Raw genomic sequence first — 23,764 nt, 5'->3', positions numbered from 1 at the left:
AAGGCAAATAATAATAAATAAAAATAATAAGGATAAAAATGGGAGAAATATAAAAAGTTACAAGTTCATACGCTACTTGAAATAACATCTAAAAAAACGTTATAAGCTAGTTAAAGAAGCTCGTTACCAAACACTTCACATTTTTATCAAACAAACTTATAAGCTTACTATTGGACTTACCAAACAGCACCTTAGATGTGTTGAAATTACAAACACATTTCTACCTCATTTGTTAGTAAAGAAATAATACACTCTTATACACGCATTAATATATTTTATCCTACGAATTTATAGCATAAGAGCATCCACAATGGAGCACTCCATTTTTAAGTACTTAAATGGTCTCACATAGACATATCATCAATTTATTATTTTTTTAATAATAGTACCTAATAGGTACTCAACCTCTCCAATGGAGCATTTGTTAAAAAGTTCTAAAATTGGTCCCATCAATAACTCCACATCATTAAAATTTGAAATTTAATTTAAAATAATATTGCCAAATTAATTTTTTTTGAATATATTAAATAAAGTGGGTCCCTAAAAAGAAGAGAGAGAGTTCTTATATTAGAAGTGGTACCTATTAGGTACTAAAATGTGTTGTGCTCCAATGATAGTACCTAATAAGTACCATGAGTACCTAATAGGTACTACACCATTGGAGATGGTCTAAACATTCCAAAGTATATTATTTCTATATCATTTAATCACTAATAGTAAATCTAGCAGACAAATACATAACAACAACAACAATAATAATAATAATAATAATAGTAAACAACTCAGATTAAAATAAGATCATACCCATCTAACCATGGGAGTATGCTAAAAGTTTTTTTTTTTAACAGAAGGTGTATGCTAAAAGTTGCCTTGCATATGACCAGTAACAAACTTCATCAACTCAAGAATACTGTTTTTTGGCGATCAAGTTGAAATTCTTGCATTGCCTTGCAAATCCATGTCACGATAGATGTGCCATTTCTTGTATCTGTGCTCTCCATTTAAAACAGGTCTAAGCCTAGGCGCAGTAGTGCAAGTCAAACAACAACATCCTCTTAGATCCTTAACACATTTTTTGCAGCATCTGCAACAAGACAAAGGTTAACATGCTTGACTTGAATGAATCATAAATCACCTAAGTCTCGGTTAAAAAAAGAGAGAAATCTAACAGAGAATGGAGACTTACAGAAAAAGCAAGTTACAGTCAAGATTTGCACAATTCCGGTGTCTCAGTTCACTGACTCCCGAGTTACATATGTAGCATTTTGCAAACTTATCATCACTAGAAACTGAAGTTGGAGTCGGAGTCCCAACTTCAGTATTGGCCTGAGGATGGTAAACAGGAGGAGGGAGAGATAATCGGGAGTCAAATACAAATAAATTTCCTATCCATTCTGCAGGACCTTCGTTCTTTATATAGTTAGAAACGCCTCCCTGAAGGGTATACAAATTCTGAAATCCATGCTGCCTGCCACATGGCATGAAAGCAATATATTAAAATTAGTGATATGAATAAAAAAAGGACGCAACTTCAGTTCCTTAAGGTATTTTTGGGAGGGGATTAGGAGAGGAGAGGGAGTTCTATGGTTGGCCTTTCCCTTGCTTGAGAGCTTTATAAAATGAAGGGAAGTGTTTTGGGAATTTTAGTCACCGAAATCATTTTAAAAAGAGAGAAATGGTTTGGGCGGTTGTGATGGGAAGAGACGGAGGTGGAAGACAAAATAGCAGGCTCACAAAAAAGAGATGCAGAAGCGCTAGAACAATTTGGAAACTGGCAGGAAATTGGTAAGCGAAATGTTGTCCAATTGGTTACTGACAATGGAAGTAGTTATGTATTGACTGGTAGACTGGTAACTACCAAGAGACCAAAAATGCTTTGGACTACTTGATGTTAGAAAATATTAGAAAGATTTTGAAGGTTAAAAAGGCCATACAAAGAGGAATTCATCATGTAGGCTTTGTTTATAACCACTAATTGGCTTTGAATACAATGAGGAAGTTCACCAACAATATTGAGTTGGTTAGACATGGAATCACAAGGTTTTCTACCACATTCCTTACAATTCAAAGATTGCACAAACAAAGAAGAGTCAACCTTAGAAAGATGTTAACTTCATATGAATGGTATCTAAGGAAGCTGAGGATGCTAAGAGAAAGAGAGTAACCGGTGTTGTACTAATGCAATCGTTTTGGAATGTTGTTGTCTACGCTCTAAAGGTTATGGGAACTCTTGTACATGTGCTAAGGCTTGTTAATAATAATAAAAACACCTGCAATGAGTTACATTTATGCGACAACCAACAAGGCCAAGGAGGCAATTCAAAAACTTTCAATGATAATTTAACAAGTATAGATATATTTGCAACCACTGATCGAAAACGGGTGTGTCAACTTCATCATCCATAGCATGGTTTCGGGTTACTATCTAAATTCTAACTATTTTTATATCAATCCACAAATTGGTGAATGGCCTTTATAAATGCATCAAGACACTTGGTGAAAATCCCGGAGTTAGTGACATGACTACAACTTTAAATATGATGAAAGTGATAAATATGAAGAATTTAGTCTTGATGATGATGATGATGATGATGATCTTTGATTCCTATACTAGAACATTGATTTGAGTTTTAATATTAAGTTACTTTAAGTGTTAGAGACTTAATAGATGCGTTTGCTTGCTTGATGTTGGTATTTAAATGTATGTTTTGATTAAGACTTGTGACTTTTTATAGTTAATAATTATGAATATTTCGCGAGTTTTTAGTTGTTTGTTTAATTTTATATAAATGATAAAATAGCGGTCATCTCGCTACACGCTACCCCACTTTCGGGATCACCTGCTCCTCTATCCAAGATTAACTACTTAGAATCAAACCACAGTTACCGCTATTTGTAATAGCATATAGAATAAATACAATAAATGCTAACTGATATGATTTGCTAATATGAGGAAGCAAATTAAAAATAAAAATCATGAAATAATAATTTACCTCAGTATTGTAGAATACACATCACATCGAATTCCTCCCGTGCAATACATCAATATGTTTGTATTTTCTTTATCTACATTTGATAAAGGGTCTGAAGCAGTGATCTGAAAGGGCATATAAAAGAGGAGTAAGTTAACAGCCATTAAGGGAACAGAAATCTCAAAAATTGCAACCAACGATTCATGGATCCCAACCTAAGATGTCCGTAAAGAACAGGACAACACTGAGCCAGATGCGAAAAATAAGTTAAATGAAACCCATATTGGCAGCTAGAAGCCTAGAATGCTACATTCTTATCATCATAAGTTTCATAAATGAAAACCTTTTTGGTGAATATCAGTACCAGTATTAATATTTAATGCAGAAAAACTAAGATTTTATAGCATTACGTTGACTATAAAAAGTTCTACATCTTAACGGCGTGTTTTAGCTTATCATGAGATCATATCAATCCCAAATCAACCCACATTTGGTCAGTGAGACATCAAAATATGACTGGACCTCTTCCTGAGACAGTCCAAATGAAGTGCTCCTAAAGCAGTCTACATTAGGTCGTTGAGCCCCACGAAAATGTCCAATGTCCCACTCATAACCTGAATAGTGGCAAAAATACTATATTCAGACTCTGTAGTTATAACTATGACAGCAATAAATATTCTAAAATAGTACACAGATAAATATGAGCAACAAAGTTTCCTTTTGAGACCGTCCCCATTGCCATAAAAAGTCATTCATTAGGCAGCGTTAGACTATAATATATTAGCATTTGTTAGAAAATATAGCCAATTATATTTTGTCGATCAGTTAGGGAAAAGGCTACAAGTTAGCCACTGATTATTAAGCTAAGTTGGCTACAAAGTTCTGCTAACTCCTAATTACCCCCTTCAGTTACTATGTCGAAAATTGATTGGTAGGAGTCAAGCTATAAGTAAGAGATCAAGTGCGCTATCCATACTCAATTTCTATCTCTTCCAACATGGTATCAGAGTGATGCTATCTAATATCTTCAATGACCTAATCCACTACCACCATTCTCCCAAATATGGAATTCCTTTGTTTGGTGCCACCTCATGATAGAACAGGGTTAGAATCTTGAAGAGAATAATGTATTATTTCATTATTGATGTAAATCACCCCAACTAAGTGGTAGTATTAATCGAGGCATCCAACCAAAAAAAGGCGAACAACTATTATTTTTTTCCTTGGCCAAATGCTAGCATAGACCACCAAACCACAATTTTGGGCGGTCCACAGTGAGCTAGCACAACAACTAACTGATGACAACAGATTCCCCCTGTTTTGATTTTTGTTTTGAAATCCAGTGAGCTAGCAAAACTAAATTTTGGGCCAATTGCAGCACCCATGCCGAGCAGGATGTTTAGTTCTTTCTGCCTTTGCTGGCTGGCCACCAGATTTTGGGCAGTTTCACATTTCCAGTGAGCTAGCAAAACTAAATTTTGGGCCAATTGCAGCACCCATGCTGAGCAGGATGTTTAGTTCTTTCTGCCTTTGCTGGCTGGCCACCAGATTTTGGGCAGTTTCACATTGTGGTAAGTAAGACCTTCATTTGGCTAATTCTTTATGAACCGGTGCCTGGCCATTTTAATCACTCTCCCTTGCCTTTATCTGCCAGAGTTCCTCCTCAGCATGTAAGATTCTTTCTAGCCATTGAGAGTGCACTCGTTAAATTATTGGATAAATCTCCCAGAAAGGATTGTGAATCAACAACTTTTCCAAATATCAAGCAAGCCATTCACAATCGGCATTTTATCTCATAATGATACCTATACGAACTCAGCATTCAGGAAGCCCTCTTTAAGAAGAGATGTAATTAACATACGGCATTTGATTCAAGTGCCACATAGTCTGAACACCAATCAGAATATAACACAGGAAACAGAAAAGCACGAAAAGAGGGGTAAATTAAATTAAGGAAATAAAGGTAGATCCATTTTGGAACCGTAGAATGTATACCATTTCTCACATCCAATAGAATGTAATCTTTGTTAGGATGATCTTTTGAATGCGGATCATTTTTATTGATGGCTTCTAATCTATCTCTCCATTCTGAAGGTGCTAAAGGTATTGCCCGCATTGAAGGATCAAGCACTGGAAGATCTGATGTGTCACTTTTAAACTGTAGACAGATGAAATGAAAGTCATAAGTTGATAGTGTTGTTGTAAAGCCACAGCTATTTATGATATACTTAAAGTCACTAACATGTTTGGATGGAGGATTTTGGAGGGGAGGACTTACTTTTCAAGGAAGCTATAAAATGTTTCTACAAAAATGTGTTAGAAATGTTATATGATTATCTATTATATTATTCTTTCAATTTTTTAAAATCTCAGATATATACCAACATGTAGACTTAGTTCTTCAAAATCCTCCCCTCTAAAACCTTCAATTCAAACATACCTTAAGGTAAAGGAAAAATGCAAAAGGTGGACAGCTATGCCAATGCGAATAAGTTTAATCTGCAGAGAAGATTTTATGGCTTGCCTGTACTAATGAAGGCTTATACCGCAACTTCAATGATGGAAAGGCGTGTCCAATTTCTGATTGAGATATCTGAACCAGGATGTTGGAAAACCTGTCATCCTCTTTTATCCAGTTGACATAAACCATAGCGTCTTTTGATGGCCCACTATACTGCAGTAATAATATCACATCAGGACATATTTGAACGTAAGACTAGTGCTTGGTCTTATAAAAATTGCAATATGCAAAGTAAATATATATGATAGAAAAGGATTAGAACTCTCCCATGTATTTTCAATCAACACAATAGGTCATATAAGATGAAAGGTTTCCCCCTTTTAAAACGTTCATTCAAATCACATTAATGACTACATAAAAGGTTGACACTTGTCTGTATTGCCTAGCTCAACTAGCAATGCTGATAATGATAGGTGGAACACCTTCACCCGGATTCGAACCCAGGACCTGGCAGTTGCGTGTGTGAATGTCAGTGGTACTTACCACTTTGTCTCCGGACAAAAAAAACTGAGACTTGGATATCACCCTTGGCATATTTCCAATCAGATTAAATAAATAAATCTATCATTTTATATGAAAATACTCATGCTGGATTTACTGACCAGCACATGGGTAAAACTAACCTGTGCATTAATCCCTTGTTCATTCAAATAGATTCTTCCATGGATATCTAGACCCTGCAGTCAACATACTAAAAGTTATCCATGGGGAGAGAGGATATTCACAATGAATTGTGACAACAAAAAAAGAGTTTTTGAAAATTCATCCATCCACTACTCCTTGTCATTACAACTGACAACATAAACTTGACCATTGTTGGAGTCTCCACACATCGGTGAAAGCATTCATGCAGATACCAGAATTTGTGTAATCACATGACCGATACTCAATTCAAAATCTCATATAAGATAAAGAAATACTCTCTCCATCCCTTAATATAAAAACATCCATTTGACAAAAAATGTATTCTTAAATACAATCCCCTTTTCAAAGTACTATATTCACTTATTGCTTCTTTTCATAATAAACCCTTGACTAATACTCCCTTCGGTCCTTATTATAAGAAAAAAAATTACGTTTTAGGTTCATAGAATGTTTAATGTATCTAGTCCATGAACCAGATACATCAAACATTCTATAAACCTAAAAATCTAAATTTTTTCTTATAGTAAGGACGAGAGGGAGTATCATTATGTATTGAACAACTATTTGTGGTATATTTTTTCATGAACAACTTTTAGTGAATGACAAAAAATTTCAGTATTTGACTAATCATTTGCCCCCAAGTTGTCGAATTCCAAAAACAGTTTTAAAATCAAATACAGTAAAACGGAGTTGTTGTCATGTTCAGTCTCTACTACTCTCTAGTCCCTTCTACTTTTAGCATAAAACACACCCATTAACACATTTCCTAATTGCCCAAAAAAAAAAACTACATTTCCTTAATATGAGATATGAGTAGGAAAAAAACTTATATTTTGGGATGGTGGCAACATATACATAACAAAATTAGTAGCATTTATTGATTGAAAAATAAAAATTAATGAAAAGTGACCTCCAATTCCAAGAAAGAGAGGTGTTTGGCAACTTCTTGTTGAGGATCTTTAATGAACACAAAATGATAGAAATTAACAACCAAAAAATCAAAATCAAAATCATCCTCCGTTGAACATGACGGTTGCAATTGAGCAGCCAACGGGTTCCGATGGATAAGAGATGTAGAAGAAAAAGAGTTGTTGAATTTGAATTTGAAGAAAAAAGGCTTTTGAAATTGAAATGCAACAGTTTTGTTGGTGAGTAAAGATACAGGAGCGAGTGCATGTGCACCCGATAATGAGATAGCTTCACTGCACCACCTCATCCCGTTAGAGAAGACAAGTTACAGAGTAGAAAAGATTTCATTTTAATTTAATAAGTTTTTTTATTTTTGGTACATAATAAGTTTTATTTTTACAAAATAAGTTAAAAATAAAAATTGTGTCAAAAAAAAATGGAAAGGTAACTAATATAATTAAGGCTAAAATGCATTTTTGGCCTCTAACTTTCACAAACTTATGATTTTAGCTTCTTAACTTTAAAAATAGTAGTTTTGGTCTTTTAACTTTAGCCTTGTTTGCAAAACTTTAATTTTGACCAAACAACTCACTTAGTTGAATAAGATGACATGTGTGTAATTTTTTAATTTTAAAAAATTATAAAAAAGCAAATGAACAGGCTAAAATCGCAAGTTTATGAAAATTAATGGCCAGAAATTGTATTTTAACTTATAAATAATTGAATAACTTGTCTCAAAAAAAACTTAATTGAATAACTAAAACATCATTACTATTATTTAGCTTCTCGGTATGTACGTTGAAGCTTCACCTCTTAATCAGAAGTCTTTTAATCTTTTGACAAAAGCTCCAGTGGACCATTGATACCATCTTTGCAGAAATATCCTCACAACGAATCCACCATTAACTCTATATACTTGAAACCCAATTTCCAGACACACTTAATAAAAAAATCATTATGTAATTGTTTCTGTAATTTTAGTTCAGTTGGTAGGGACATCGCATATATTATGTAGGAGTTGGGGCTCGAACTTCAGACACTCCACTTATTCACATTTAAGATGAAATTTCTAGTCACTAGATAAAAAAAATCATTATGAAATTAATAAAAAATGCAAAAATCAACAATGAATTAGTTCAAGTGGTAACATGTTTGGTCCCTTAAGCATGTCATCAACACTTTGATTTATGGCCCATGCATATAAAAAAATTGAGTTGGAAGAAGAAACTCCACCTTGTGTGCCCACAGGTTCCTCAACGAATATTTTTATTCGTTAACGGCAGTGGAAACTTCGTACTAATATGATGATAACCAACAAACAAAAATGCACTACAAAGTCTTATGAATTTAACTATGGTAATACATATATCACATTATAAATGCAGAGGATCCTGAACTTCAAACATTAGGTCTTCATGCTACCGTTTAACCTATCAATTTTGGCTCGCGAAGCTTCTTCTTGGATTTCGATGGACCAATCACTTTTTATTCGAGATCAGGAATTAGAGTCTAGTAGCATCTACGTAGGTCGAGTTGATGTCTTCTTTGGTGTTCTGGAGACTTTGGTGTGCTCTTCAGCTATTGGACCTCTATTAGGTGGTGTGTTGTGGTTCCTTTTGGTGTGCGGAGGCTTGTTTTGGCGTGCCCTTTAGTTTTGGTGTTTCAGAGGCTTGTTTCTATCTCCTTGTTTTTTCTTTTGTCTCTTATATATCATGTTCCCTCGCTTGACATATTTCATATGTTGTTTGAGACTTTCTAATAAAATTTGTTGTTTAAAAAAAAAAAAACTAATTCACTACTAAACTATAACTACTTTACTAATATTATTTTTTTTACCACAACACATTAATTTACTCCGATTTTTAATATTTTCTCTTTTCTGACACCCTTTTCTAATTATCTCTTTCTCTTCTCTTTTCATGCATTCATTCAAGTATTCAACACCGTTAAAATGTATTAATTTTTTTGTTTTGTTTTTCTTTTTTATAAAAAATATCTATTTAATATCAATTTATGAAAAAATAGATGTTTTAAAACAAAAAATAAAATCCACAAATTGAATGTGTTTTAAATTAAAGCAAGATTTTTTTTTTTGTTTTTATATTGGATACTTCAAAATAAAGTGAGATAGTGTTTTGTTTTAAAGCAGATTTATTCCTATTTCTAATGTTTATATTTTTTTTATAAATAGAGTTGTTATATACATGAAAAACTTGAGACAAGATAGAGGGAAGATGTAGAAAATTCAATTAGAATTTTCTGCCAACAATAAAGCTAGGATTTTAGTCAGAGAAAAAAATATTTTCTCTTGGTATAATTTTAGGTTGGGCAAAGGATCATTGAATCCACCGAGATTATTCGGGGTAAAAGTAAAAATTAGGATTGAAAATTAATTTTTATAATAGCTTTTGGAATCTTTTTGTAATGAAACTTTTGAATTAGTAGAACAGATGATTGTTCAGTGGATCATTATTGAACCGAACTAAATAAATAAATTTTGTGTGTTCTTTCTTTTTCTCCTTTATCATGTTTATTTTAGGTGATTATTAGTGTTTACTTGGTTATTGGTTGGTGATAATTTTGCTTCACGTACACATCAAAATATTGGTGGGAGTTTTCAATCGATTATTTTTTCCAAATGCATGTTTTGGTGTATATATTTGCAATTTCTAGCTAAGTTTTTAATTACGTGTATTTTTTTTTAAAAAAAAAATCTTATTAGTTATAGATTTTTTAATCAATTTTATGTTTTCGTGTATTTGTTGCATGTTCTTGATGAATAAGTATTTGTAAAAGATAAAGTGCACGACAAGATTTGTCGTCCAAATTGTACGATGAGTGTTTTCTATACTATTCTATTTGTTTCTCTTATTTGATTTGAATTAAAATGATTATTTTTCCAATGGTTCTACACTACATATTAATCCTAGCTAGCTCATGATTTTTTTTCCTAGTAAGTGATGCTTTGATACGTGTAGCTTCTTGCAGTTAAAGAGTTATTTGACCTCTGCTCCATACTAGAAACATTGATTTGGACTGTATCTAATGACGGTGACAGTGGTATTGCATAGAGTTTGTGTGGGTCGTGCAATTTCGTGCTTGGAGGGTGTCGTGCCATATAGCATCCCTCAAAAACCATACCTATGGGCAAGTGTGGGTAGTTGTCCGGATTCTGGCTAAAATTTTTTATATTTCTAGAGGTTAGTTTAAGATAAAGTTGACATATTTAAGTGTTAGTTTAAGACAACTGGAATTTTTAAGAGTTGAGACCAAATTGTTCTATGTGTTGTTTATGTCACCTTTGTGCTAATATTATCTCTAAGTACGTAGCGGCTTTCAACTTCTTTGGTACTACATTGGTGATATCAACACATTTCTTGTGGTGCTCATGAGCATAAAGGTTGGTACAATCCTTAGAGAGTTGCGATGATAGGCTTTTATTATTGGCTTGTAAAAATAAGCTATAAGCTAACTGATAGTTAATAAGATAGCTGATAACTGAAAAACTAGCTAATTAAAATTAAAGTGTTTGGTAAAATTAGCTTTTAAAGTACGTAGTTAATAAATATAAAATGACATGATTGATAGTGGGTACTGTAGTTATTAAATTAAACGATAAAAATGGAATAAAGTGTAAAAAACTATAAGTTATAAGCTCAAATGCTACTTGAAATAGCATCTAGAAAAAAAACTATAAGCTAATAAAAAATGTTTGTTACCAAACACCTCTAAATTTTTAAAACAAGCTTATAAGCTCATATAATAAATTATAAGCTAGCTCATTTATGTTATCAAACACACCCTTATTGGTCTAATGGTAATAATCTTGCCCCCTTCTAATTGAAGGGGGCTACTTTTACTTAATCAGTTAGTCTAATGGTAGGAGGGTACTCTCTGGTATTGTCCGTTCTACTATCATCTCAGCTGTTGATTTTTGTTTTTTTTTTCTTCATTTAGAACAATTTCTTTTGATTAATTTATTTTTTATGCATTCTTAATTGTTGGATGAGGAGCATGAGAGATAACTGAATACATTAAGCGGGAGAGGATCCAGCTCCCGAATAGAATTATTTGCAACCATTTTTTTTATTAACAAAAAATTTTATTTTGATGATGTAGATATCAAAATGGAGAAAGATGAAGTAGTATTTCAATTTGATATATCTCAATCTATGGTGATATATTGTTTCACTAATTTTCTTGTTGTGAGATTCATATATTGGCATCATGCTTTATTTTGTATTTTGTTCTGACTTAAAATCATAAACAATATTTTTTGTAAAAATAAATAAATAATATTGCTACCAAGTTTACTACTCCGGTCCTTAATATAAGAAAAAGTTTACTTTTTAGATGGAGAAGTTTCAGGCGTCCTTGCTGATTCGGCCTCTTTAATTAATCATGTGATGTGCTGATCTAACTGAAAAATTGCCATCTCCTTCCCAGTGCCATATTCTTTTATCATTCGGGAGCCTCCGAGATAAGGGAATATTGAGAATTTGTTGTGCTTCAAAAGAGGAGAAAATATCTCGGACAAGGTTCCTGTTCCAGCTTCTGTTGATGGGGACACCGACACGGACACAGAGACGAACATATTTGGTTGAAGAGAGAAAATTTAAACTTTTAATTATATTCCAACAAGGATAATTTAGGATTTTAAAAAAAAAAATAAAGCAAATTTGTCCATATAAGTTCATTTAAAAAATATTCTATGCACTCCCTTCAAAAACCCCCTAATCAAACAGACCCTTAAGCATATGTTGCAGCATAATAATGCAGAAAAAAAAACTATGTTTCATATCCTACCAATTCTCCTCAAGTTGGAATGTCTATTAGTTGGGAAGTATAAACACACTTAACCAAAAGAAATAACACAAGCACTTTTTCCATTAGGTGAAGTAACTACATAAATGAAATGATGAAACAATATTGTTAAAAGATAAATTGAAAATAATAATGTACAGTAGACAAAACATATTACCTAGTTTCAATCTTACAGTAGACCTCTCACGACAGCTTCACGTAGAAGTTTCTCTGCCTTATCATTTTCATCTCTATCAAATAGACAACGGATAATTATTTCATAAGTTTTGGCATTTGGAATGCAACCATTGTCTTTCATTTTTGATAGCAAGGCCAACGCTTCATCAAACAAGCCCTTGATGCAAAACCCTTGGATCATAACAGTATATGTATAAACACTTAGATTGTAGCCTTTGACTGAAAGATCTACAAAAACATTTCTCGCGTCCTCTACTCTTCCAACTTTACACAATCCGTGAATAAGAATAGTATATGTGTTCATATTTGGTTGAATGCCCTCGTTCTTAACTTTTGTTAATAATGCAATCGCCTTTTCAACATGATGGGTTTTGCATAAAGCATCAAATATAGAATTGTAGGTAACTATATTAGGTGGTTGACCTCTATCATGCATCTCATCCACAAGCTTCAAAGCATGAGAGATTCTCCCTGATTTGCCCAAACCATCAATAAGGGAACTGTAAGTTACCACATCAGGAATAATGTTTCTACAATGCATTTCTTTGAAGAGATTTAAGGCTTCATCCACCATTTTAACTTTACAAAATCCATTAATCATAATATTGTAACTTAAAACATCTCCGCTTTGGGCAGCTATGGTGTTGAATATACCGTTGGCCTTTTTCATTTCTTTAACTAAGCAATATCCATCCATTAACGAGCTATAGGTAATAACATCAGGTTTAACACCTTTTCTGATCATCATAGCAAACACATTATTAGCTTCTTTCACTTTTCCTTCCTTACAAAATGCATCAACCAATATATTAAACGTATAAGCATTCGGGTTGATGTTCTCCAAAACCATTTTATTAAGAAGCCCAATTGCTTCTTTCAATTTACCGACAATGCAAAAGCCACTAATTAAAGTACTATAAGTGACAACATTGGGATAAATTGTCTTAGCGACCATTTCAGAATATAAATCAAAAGCATCATCAACAAGTTTATCTTTGCACATACTGTCAATAATTGCAGTGTACATTACCACATTAGGTCGAACCAGTTTCCCATCAACTCGTCTCAGCAACTGCAAGGCTGCACTTGTTTCTCCTACTTTACATAACCCATTGATTAAGGTCCCGTAACTAACTTGGTTCAACTGAAATCCCTGTGCTACCACGTTGTCATGAAAGTTCAATGCTTTATGGATCTGACCTTTGAGACAAAGACCCTTGATGAGTGTAGTCAAAGTGATGGCATTTGGGTCATAACCCTTTTTAAGAATGTTGGCAAATACAGAAAAGGAAAGAGAGTTTAGACCCAATTGAGAAAAACAATTGATCAAGATGCTGAAAGTGACTAAATTTGAAGCAATTCCATTTAGTTCCATCTGACGATGAAGTGAAACAACAGTGTAGAAATGATTGGACTTAACAAGAGAACCTAAAATCTTACCAAAATGGAAGATGGGTGGAGTTGGATTCTGATGTAGTAATTGATTGAATGAAGAAACAAGATGATTATGTTGGTCTTCTTGTTGGTGATGTAATTGAGAGTATAGCATTAGCATTGATGAAGAATGGAAGCAAGGAATGAATTTAGGGTTTGAAAGTTGAAAAAGAGGAAAATTGGAGAAACGAAAATGCCTCAAAGTTGAAAACAACATTGTGGTTTAGGTTTTGAAGAAATGAAAATGGATTAATTAAGGAAACAAACGAGAAGGTTTTATTAGAAATCTAATCCCTTCCTGCGCGATTCAGTTTTGTTTTAGTTCTACAACGGAGTTGATTCATTCGATGTTGTTTTGTTCCTGCTTCCTAGTATAATGCTGTTATATATATATTAGGGATAAACCGTGCGTCGCACGGATTTGATTAAAATATAAAATTAAAATATTTTTATAAATAAAAAATAATAATTGCGATAACTATAATCACATATAGTTAAATAATAGATATTATTTTAAAATATGATTATATTTAATATTAGTATATGAGTAAAAAAAAAGTTGTTTAGAAATATTAGATTTTTTATTAATTTATATCGTAGTTTGTTTACATTTTAATGTAATAGATCTCTTATAATATTTCATAAGTTTGAAAGGATGTATCAGTTTTTATTTTATTAGTGTAATAATATAAGATTTTAGTTTTCTTTATATGAGTTGCAATTTTATAGTCAAATGTCACTTTGTTTTTTATTTTTGATGTATCCCTTATTTTATTATTTTCAATAAGAGTTGGAGGCATACCTAATTATACTTGTAGACAATATTGCTCATGAGAAATGTTAAAAAAAATTTTGATTATAGAATATGATTCATATATGGTGGCTTTGACTATTTATTCCACGTGTTCTCATTTTTTGAAAATTATGTATCAAATAGCATATTTTGTTTACTACGTTCTATGCAATTTGAGGTTCCAAATAGCTTATCTACTTACTCATCTCTCGTTTTCTTGGAGTTTATTCTCAGTTATTCACTTGGTGAAATTTTATTCCAACTTTATTAGTCCCAATTTTTTAGTCTATTGTTTGGTTCACTTTTTTTTTTTTGCTTGGTCCTTTTGTTTTTGGTTTGTTTTTCTTTTTCTTGGTGAGGTTTGTGTCTCGTCAAAATTATTGTTAGTTTTTGTCCCTCTTATTTAATATTTTCTTGAACATTTATTTTCTTATTATATTATATAAACTTGAATATTTATTGTTGTCAATATATAAGTTTGGACGAAGATTTTATATATTTGAATTTTGGTTAAGGTAAAGAAAGTCTTATAGATGAATTTAAGATTTAACATGTGTCATCTTCTTATTTGCTTAAAAAAATGTCATCTTATTCTTATAAATATTCCACTATTTTATTTTCAGCCGTAACGTAAACATTCTTTTAGAATATGTACTTAATTTATCCAAAAAGTTATATTATTATGTAAATTAAATTAATAATTTTTGAATTGTTGGTGAATTTTAGTTGTGTGTAAATATGTTTAAATATATGTGTGATTATATTTTCTAAATATATGTAAATATATTTTAACATCTACGGTTTTAATAATTTCTAAAATTTATTTTGACAAATGAGCATCAATAATTTTTATTTAATAATTTTTGTCTTTTTTTAATTTAATTTAGAAAATTTTTAGTACAATTCTAAGTGGGAGGAAAAAGTATTTAGCACAATTTCTAAACTAACATGTTTTTAGCACAATTCTTTTCATCGATTCATTTTATGGTTGTAAGAATAAGATGGCATGCGTAGATTAAAATAGGACCGTCCATTAAAATTCATATATACTCATATTGAACCATACAGATTTAGGCAAGTGTTATACGATAAATGCATGAAGATTATATATTTGGACAACCTCTAAGTCAATTTGAATCAATATAACTACTTGCATGTATTACAATTATAAAAACCGCAAGACTTGAGTGTCAACTACAAAAAAAAAAAAACTTATTTTAATTTCTACTTTGTTTTTGTTTCTATATTTCTCTTGATCGAGATCAAGTAGATCACATACACATTGTAGACAATATAGTATTTAAAAATGAGACACATATTTATATTTCTAAATTATTTGGATTGTCCTCTTTTAATTGAATTCCTCCAACATCAATATACCCTCGATCTATATAAATTTTAAGGCACTTCAAAATCAATAAATAGAAGTCTCTTTTATCCTCTTCAACTTATTCACATGAAAATAATTAATTATATTTCCATTAATCAACAATTTTTTATACAAATCTTTTACCTTATATAAAATAATAAATGAAAAAGAAAATAAGAAACAAATAAGCTAAAACATTAGACTAATAAAATAATAAATGAAAAAGAAAAGTTGTCTAATTACAAACATTATATCAATAAAAAAAAATGATGGTTTACAAACTGCCATTAGAGTTAAATACACATCCTTACATAAGGTGTCATTTCATAGGCTTTATAAGGAGCAAAGATGCAACGTAAGCAAAAATATAAGTATGTTTTATCCTGTTCTCCTCATTCACATGAAAAAATAGTCATATTCATATTAATCGATTCAACTCAAAGTTTAATTAATCATCGAACAAAACACCGGTTGATATTTAAAAAAATATCCAACCTAAAAAAGAAATAAAAAAATGATTAGAGATGTTCTAAACTCAGAGTAATAGAAAAATTTCAATTTACAAACATATTAATAGGCAACTATCACATATATGTATATCAATTTATTAATCAATCACATGTAGAAATACCTGATATTCTAAGAGGTTAGACACCATCACATACCAAGGACAAAAACCAATATACTTATGATGTAATTATATATATGCACACAATAGCTTTTAAATCAATTCAAGACACTATAATGTGTAACTTTAAGATATGGAAGGTGAAGATGCATAACTTTTTCTCATGGAGATGTTAGACAAAGAAACCATATAGTTTTTTCCATGAGATAGATAAATTAAAATTTTGTTAAAACATAGAAGGTAGACTTCCTGGTATGGTGGTGATGATAATTAGCTTTTGGGTTAACTTTATATAGAGCTTGTGTTTGATAATTAGCTAAATTTACATATTCAATATTAGTGTCTCCAAGAATTCTTTGTTTTCAATTGCATTAATAGGAAATTGTAACATACAATATATATTTTAATAAGATATTGCAATGCAATTAAAACAATAACATGATGCATCATTCCACCTTTCATTACTTGCAATTCACTAGTAAAAGGAAGGTTGAATTGTTCATAGGCCTTCATTGTGATGATGTGGCATGCTTTAGAGAACTTCTCATATCTATTTAAAATTTGTCCCACAATTTATTTTGTGTGTCCATTCATCCTCCAAAGTAATTATCTATATGTTACAATAATAATGGCTCCCAATAATAATGAAAGAAAAAAAAAAAAAAAAAGACAAATTACAAAAAAAACAATGAATAGATATATGCTCTTTCATATTTTACACTACCAAACATAAAATATAAATCATGCATGTGTAAATATGATTTGCAATTTGCAAAAATTTACTTTAAATAAATAAACCAAATAAAAAAATTACTCCTCAAAAAAATTTCATGCTTGACAAAATAAATTTTATGAAAAAAAAATACTTTAGTTGTTGAGTTGCTCACAAGCATGCATTGTGATGATGTGACACTCTATAAGAAAAGTTTATAATCTCTATTAAAACCTTTTCATATTTCATATAATAGACAGTGGCGAAACCAGGAAATTTTTCTTGGGTGGGCCGTTAAATTTTTTTATAATATATAAATTAAATAAAAAAAATTATATTGCGTATCAAAATTTAAGTCATAATAAGCAATAATTTCATAATTAAAAAATTAAATTACATACCAGAAAATAATACACTGCGTATGTCAAATAACTTGAAATTATTAATAATTGACTTTGAACTAATGCTTGCTTAATTAGACAATAAAAAAAAATTGATTGAAATTTATTCATTAATAAATATAAGATAATAATTACATGCGGATTAAATAAATTAAAAATAGTTGTGTGTTATTTTTTTTGGTAAAAATAAAAATTGTGAATTGATATATCATAAGAAAAACATTAATCTCAAAATTATGTCTTTACATGTTTGAGACAACATTTATCCTCAAGGGTGTATGTTAAAGTTGATTTTTGAAAGGAAAAAAAAAAAAAAAACAAGAGGAGGCATGGTTCAAACCCGTGACCTTCACCTCCAATGCATTAGGCATTGAAACTTCTACCAGCTAGGCTAACACTACAATTCTGTTCTCATTTACCTTCATAAATATATATAGTATTATAAATATGTAATTTTATGAAAATACCAAGGGTATATTAGTAATTTCCTATTTTTTGGGGGAGGGCCGCGGCCCGCCTCAGCCCTCCCCTGGTTCCGCCCCTGATAATAGAGTTACTCTAATAATAATAATATATTAAAATATATATTGTATGTTACAATTCCCTATTAATGCAATTGAAAACAAAGAATTCTTGGAGACACTAATATTGAATATGTAAATTTAGCTAATTATCAAACACAAGCTCTATATAAAGTTAACCCAAAAGCTAATTATCACCACCACCATATCAGGAAGTCTACCTTCTATGTTTTAACAAAATTTTAATTTGTCTATCTCATGGCAAAAACTCTATGATTTCTTTGTCTAACATCTCCATGAGAAAAAGTTATGCATCTTCACCTTCCATATGTTATAGTTACACATTATAGTGTCTTGAATTGATTTAAAAGCTATTGTGTGCATATATATAGTTACATCGTAAGTATATTGGTTTTTGTCCATGGTAGGTGATGGTGTCTAACCTCTTAGAATATCAGGTATGTCTACATGTGATTGATTAAGAAATTGATATACATATATGTGATAGTTGCCTATTAATATGTTTGTAAATTGAAATTTTTCTATTAATCTGAGTTTGGAACATCTCTAATCATTTTTTATATTTCTTTTTTAGGTTGGATATTTTTTAAAATATCAACCGGTGTTTTGTTCGATGATTAATTAAACTTTGAGTTGAATCGATTAATATGAATATGACTATTTTTTCATGTGAAGGAGGAGAACAGGATAAAACATACTTCTATTTTTGCTTACGTTGCATCCTTGCTCCTTATAAAGCCTATGAAATGGCACCTCATGTAAGGATGTGTATTTAACTCTAATGGCAGTTTGTAAACCATCATTTTTTTTTTAATTGATATAATGTTTGTAATTAGACAACTTTTCTTTTTCATTTATTATTTTATTAGTCTAATGTTTTAGCTTATTTGTTTCTTATTTTCTTTTTCATTTATTATTTTATATAAGGTAAAATATTTGTATAAAAAATTGTTGATTAATGGGAATATAATTAATTTTTCTCATGTAAATAAGTTGAAGAGGATAAAAGAGACTTCTTTTTATTGATTTTGAAGTGCCTTAAAATCTTTTACAAGTAAAAGGAATGTTGAGTTGCTCACAATCAAGTATTTTGATGATGTGGCACTCTATAAGAAAAGTTTACAATCTCTATTAAAAAACATTTTCATCATTTCCTTTAATTAAATCATTTTAATTTTAATTATCTTTAATTAAATCATTTTAATTTTAATTATCAATATATCAAATTATCACTATATAACCTTTTCATCATCTCCTTTAATTAAATCATTTTAATTTTAATTATCTTTAATTAAATCATTTTTATTTTAATTATCAATATATCAAATTATCACTATATAACTTCTTACAAGGGACCAACTAACTAAAATGAAAAATTATTAAATTAAAATGGACCAACTAATATATATAAGATTTATATAACCACAAAATATTCATGACTATTGGAATTCTTTCAATACTAATAAAAAAATGAATCATTATATTTCAAGCAAGTGACTCACTTTGATATTCCAAACCTCTTTGATCAATCCCTTAAAGAACTGAATTTAATAATAAAAAAAATGTGTGTCTCTCTTGCTTGAAATATATTCTTTCAATACTAAATGAATTAAAAAGGGATCATTCTTCATTACTTATATTGTTTAGAAGGGATTGCTTGAAACCAAAGGGATCATACTTCTACTTAGCCTAATGAATTAAAAGGGATCATACTTCTAATTTTATAACTCTACTTAGACATATAAGTTATTGTGATGATGTGACACTCTATAAGAAAAGTCTACAATCTTTATTAAAACCTTTTCATATTTCATATAATAGAGTTACTCTAATAATAAATAATAAATAATAATAATATATTAAAAAAAAACTAACACAATTTATTGTTGTTGAATTGAGACAAAAATGAATTGCAAGTAATGAAAGGTGGAATGATGCATCATGTTATTGTTTTAATTGCATTGCAATATCTTATTAAAATATATATTGTATGTTACAATTTCCTATTAATGCAAGTGAAAACAAAGAATTCTTGGAGACACTAATATTGAATATGTAAATTTAGCTAATTATCAAACACAAGCTCTATATAAAGTTAACCCAAAAGCTAATTATCACCACCACCATATCAGGAAGTCTACCTTCTATGTTTTAACAAAATTTTAATTTATCTATCTCATGGCAAAAACTATATGGTTTCTTTGTCTAACATCTCCATGAGAAAAAGTTATGCATCTTCAAACAAGTAATGTGCAAGACCATCTAGAATTATCCACTTTGAAATGCAGAAGTTTCCTCAAACGATATTAGAAAGTAACCAAACAGATGAAAGGAAGTTTAAGTTTAACTTAATTCCTGTGAGGATTAAAACTGCAATAATATATACAAATACCTATCAACATAAGGGGGACAATTTTTATTCAAAAAAACACAAGGGGGACAATTATACATAAATTATGAGTCCAATACTTACAGTCTTCGTACTTGCTCTTCCACAGGCCTGACATAAGAGAACTGTTGGCCACTTGATCCTTGGTAAACATACTCCTTGGCAGTTGCTCTGACTGCCTGATCAAATATACAATACCGTATAAATGTGAAATTTCTTTTACAGTGGAGCAGAGAAACAAAATAAAAATATGCATGCATTCAACCAGAATCGATGTTATTTTATTTTATAGAAATATTATCACTGGTGAACTACAACCTTCAAAAGCAAATTATCCTGCATATTTTACCTTTATTTGTCCATTATTACTAGCCAAAGTTTGCTTTTTCACAGGAGAAAAATCCACTGAATTATTTGAATGAAAATTTCCCCGTCCATTTTGTTGGTGAGCAATTTTGCTGTTAAGCTCATTGATCTTCTGCTGGACCAACGGTTTCAACGTCTCCAGTTCATTCAAAGAAATCAACAATCCCTACAGCAAGCACTTGAAAAATCAGGTCAAATCTAATATTTAATAAAAAAAACATTCTCATTCAAAGATGAGAGTAGAAAGTCAACCTTTTTCAATGATTGTTTCTTGCTTTGTGGAGATGATCTATACTCCCGGTGACGCGGTATTGTCTCAGATGCCAAACTAAAACAAAACAAAAGGCAGGACCCTTAATGCAAATGTGGCAACATAAAACTAAATAAACGAACCAGACATGTTACAATTCAAATAAGGAATGTGATACAGGCAACCTTGCATTACCTAGAAAATCTTAAAAGCATATATCTAATAAAAGATTTTATGTTTGGTAGTGTAAAATATGAAAGAGCATATATCTATTCATTGTTCTTTTTGTAATTTGTCTTTTTTTTCTTTCTTTTCTTTCTTTCATTATTATTGGGAGCCATTATTATTGTAACATATTGATAATTACTTTGGAGGATGAATGGACACACAAAATAAATTGTGGGACAAATTTTAAATAGATATGAGAAGCTCTCTAAAGCATGTCACATCATCACAATGAAGGCCTATGAGCAATTCAACCTTCCTTTTACTAGTAAAAGATACTTTAAAAAATAATTAGGCTTATAAGGTCTCAAATTGTTAGTTTTCAATTTTAAAGGTTTCCGATTCAAATTTTAATATTGGTCTCTAGATTGGTCCGTCCAAATGAATACTATATTTATGTAATGTTTCTATATATAAGACTCTCCTTATAATTTTATATAAAAAAAATGTTTAATTGCATTTTTGGCCCCTAAGTTTTAGAAAGTTGTAATTTTAGCTCATAAATTTTAAAATAGTAGTTTTAGCCCCCTATGTTTACCCTCTTTTGCAAAAGGTCAATTTTGACCAAGTCAACGCTGATGTGGCAAGTCACTTACGTGACTCAGCTGCCACATCAGTCTTTTTTGTCATCTTATAATTTTAAAAATAAAAATAAAATAAAAAAGGGAATTAATAGGCTAATATAATATAACCACAATTTGAGTATAATGTTATAAGGAGGAGTGCTAGCAACACACTCTTTAATAAACACACTCTAACACACTCTCTTCTATTGGTTAAAATTTATATGGGTCCCATAAAAGTTATATGGGTCCATATTTTTTTATGGGACCCATGTGAATTTCAACCAATAAAAGAGAGTGTGTTGAAGTGTGTTTGTTAAAGAGTGTGTTGATAGCATTATTCATGTTATAAGACCACAACCAACAGAAGGATCAAGTTTCATCCTTGTCTTGACAATATAACAATGAATCCAATATCCTGCATGAATATCAACTTTCTCAGCAAATGTCGGAAGAACAGTTACAAGAGTAACATTATTAGGAAAACCTATATCATCATCCCTCAACATATCATAAAATAGCATTCGAGCATCATCCATATACCCATTTGTGATATACCCCGAAATCATAGAATTCCAACTAATAGTATCTCTCTCAGGCATTTCATCAAACACTTCTCTCGATGCTTCAATCTCGTGACACTTTGCATGAAACGCAACAAGGGCATTGTCAACGTACAAATCAAAGTCCAATCCACACTTCACAACATTCCCATGAATAATTCCCATGAATTTGATGAATTGAAAGGGAAATTTTTATTGTAATTTTAAATCAAATTGTGCTGTGTTGTTGAAGAGGAACACTTCCATATATGCACAAATACAAACTTTTAAATTTAGGCACACATACATACCTAAATAAAATTTAAAGATAAAAAAGATTAATTGATATTGATTGATGTGACAAAATTATTTATGATTTAATTTTTATCTTTGATGTGTGTGTGCCTATATATAAAAAAGATTTAGGATTGTGCCTATAGTAGAATTTCTCGTTGTTGAAAGGAAAACAAAGAATCAAAACTTATGCTCACCATCAAGTGACTCTTCCATTCCATTCCCTTTTTTTATTTTTACTTTTAAAATTATAAGATTACAAAAAAAGTTGATGTTGCAGTTGAGTCACCTAAGTGACTTGCTACATTAGCGTTGACTTGATCAAAATTGACCTTTTGCAAAATGGGATAAACATAAGGGGCCAAAACTGCTATTTTGAAACTTAGGGGACTAAAATTGCAACTTTCCGAAATTTAGGGAGTCAAAACTGCAATTTAGCCAAAAAAAATTAAGATTCTTTTAAAATTTTAAATTGCATTAATGAACTTTCACAAAAATATTTCTAATTTCTAATTAAATGAAAAGAATTACAAAAATCAACCATTCATCCCTTTTAATAATTTAAACCGTAATTTTGAAAAGACAAATTTGGCCCTGTTTGGGTTAACTTATTTTTGAGCTTATGCAAAGACCTTATGCAATTTTTATGTATTATTATAAGTTTGTCAATGTAGTTTATGATAAAATAGTTTATAAAAATACAATTTTCATTAGTGTGAACTTATAAAATATCATAAAACATAATTTATATTGCATAAGCTGTTTGCATAAGCTCAAAAATAAGCTAATGACGAATTTAATGTAAAAAATATGGGGACATCCCTCCCTCTGCCACTGCTAATCGTTATTTTAGGACTGTTTTCCGTGAAATTTGAATCTTAAAAGCTATAAGCTCATATCTTTACCGATAAGTTGACAATTCATATGGACAATCAATCACACCATACACAAGTCACTTTGAAACATCAACATAAAAACATATTTTTTTTATAGCTAAAATAAACATTACATAAAAAAAAATTACACGGAAATGAATATTAAGTAACATAACACGTTTTTCATTTCAACTTAGTATTTTTCCCTTTTGAGTTATGGAATTTGGTTTTGATGTCATGTCGCACACAAACAAACCGCTAGCTAGCATGAGTTCAAATGCCTTATCTTTCTCGCAACTTAAATATTGACATGCATGAGTTAGGTACGTACTA

At 30.6% G+C, this 23,764-nt stretch overlaps 2 protein-coding genes and 1 long non-coding RNA gene across 4 annotated transcripts; all 3 read right to left on the bottom strand.

The window, feature by feature from the left end:
* Positions 1 to 678: 678 nt before the first annotated feature.
* LOC123921236 (rhodanese-like domain-containing protein 8, chloroplastic) lies at positions 679 to 7,401 on the bottom strand. Its single transcript, XM_045973689.1, has 8 exons — positions 7,049 to 7,401; positions 6,117 to 6,170; positions 5,497 to 5,646; positions 4,968 to 5,130; positions 3,495 to 3,586; positions 2,994 to 3,097; positions 1,187 to 1,468; positions 679 to 1,084 (listed from the first exon to the last, which is right to left on the bottom strand). The coding sequence occupies exons 1-8, from the start codon at positions 7,352 to 7,354 to the stop codon at positions 925 to 927; spliced, it is 1,311 nt and encodes a 436-aa protein (XP_045829645.1). The 5' UTR covers positions 7,355 to 7,401; the 3' UTR covers positions 679 to 924.
* A 3,865-nt stretch (positions 7,402 to 11,266) lies between these two features.
* Positions 11,267 to 13,839, bottom strand: LOC123882323 (pentatricopeptide repeat-containing protein At1g12300, mitochondrial-like). The gene is made up of 2 exons (XM_045931172.1): positions 12,029 to 13,839; positions 11,267 to 11,601 (listed from the first exon to the last, which is right to left on the bottom strand). Exon 1 carries the CDS (start codon positions 13,697 to 13,699, stop codon positions 12,041 to 12,043), a length of 1,659 nt encoding a protein of 552 aa, XP_045787128.1. The 5' UTR covers positions 13,700 to 13,839; the 3' UTR covers positions 11,267 to 11,601; positions 12,029 to 12,040.
* Positions 13,840 to 16,097: 2,258 nt separating this feature from the next.
* On the bottom strand, positions 16,098 to 21,148 carry LOC123923697. Of its 2 annotated transcripts, none has more exons than XR_006814478.1 (5): positions 21,128 to 21,148; positions 20,935 to 21,010; positions 20,666 to 20,848; positions 20,401 to 20,495; positions 16,098 to 16,139 (listed from the first exon to the last, which is right to left on the bottom strand). It is a non-coding gene; the product is annotated as an uncharacterized LOC123923697 (long non-coding RNA). The 2 variants fall into 2 exon arrangements; XR_006814477.1 differs by lacking the exon at positions 16,098 to 16,139 and adding an exon at positions 20,188 to 20,297.
* Positions 21,149 to 23,764: the final 2,616 nt, after the last annotated feature.

The sequence above is a fragment of the Trifolium pratense genome, linkage group LG4, assembly GCF_020283565.1.
Source record: "Trifolium pratense cultivar HEN17-A07 linkage group LG4, ARS_RC_1.1, whole genome shotgun sequence".
Lineage (NCBI taxonomy): Eukaryota > Viridiplantae > Streptophyta > Magnoliopsida > Fabales > Fabaceae > Trifolium > Trifolium pratense.
Note: the sequence above shows the minus strand (reverse complement) of the source record. Positions and strands in the feature narration are given on the sequence as shown.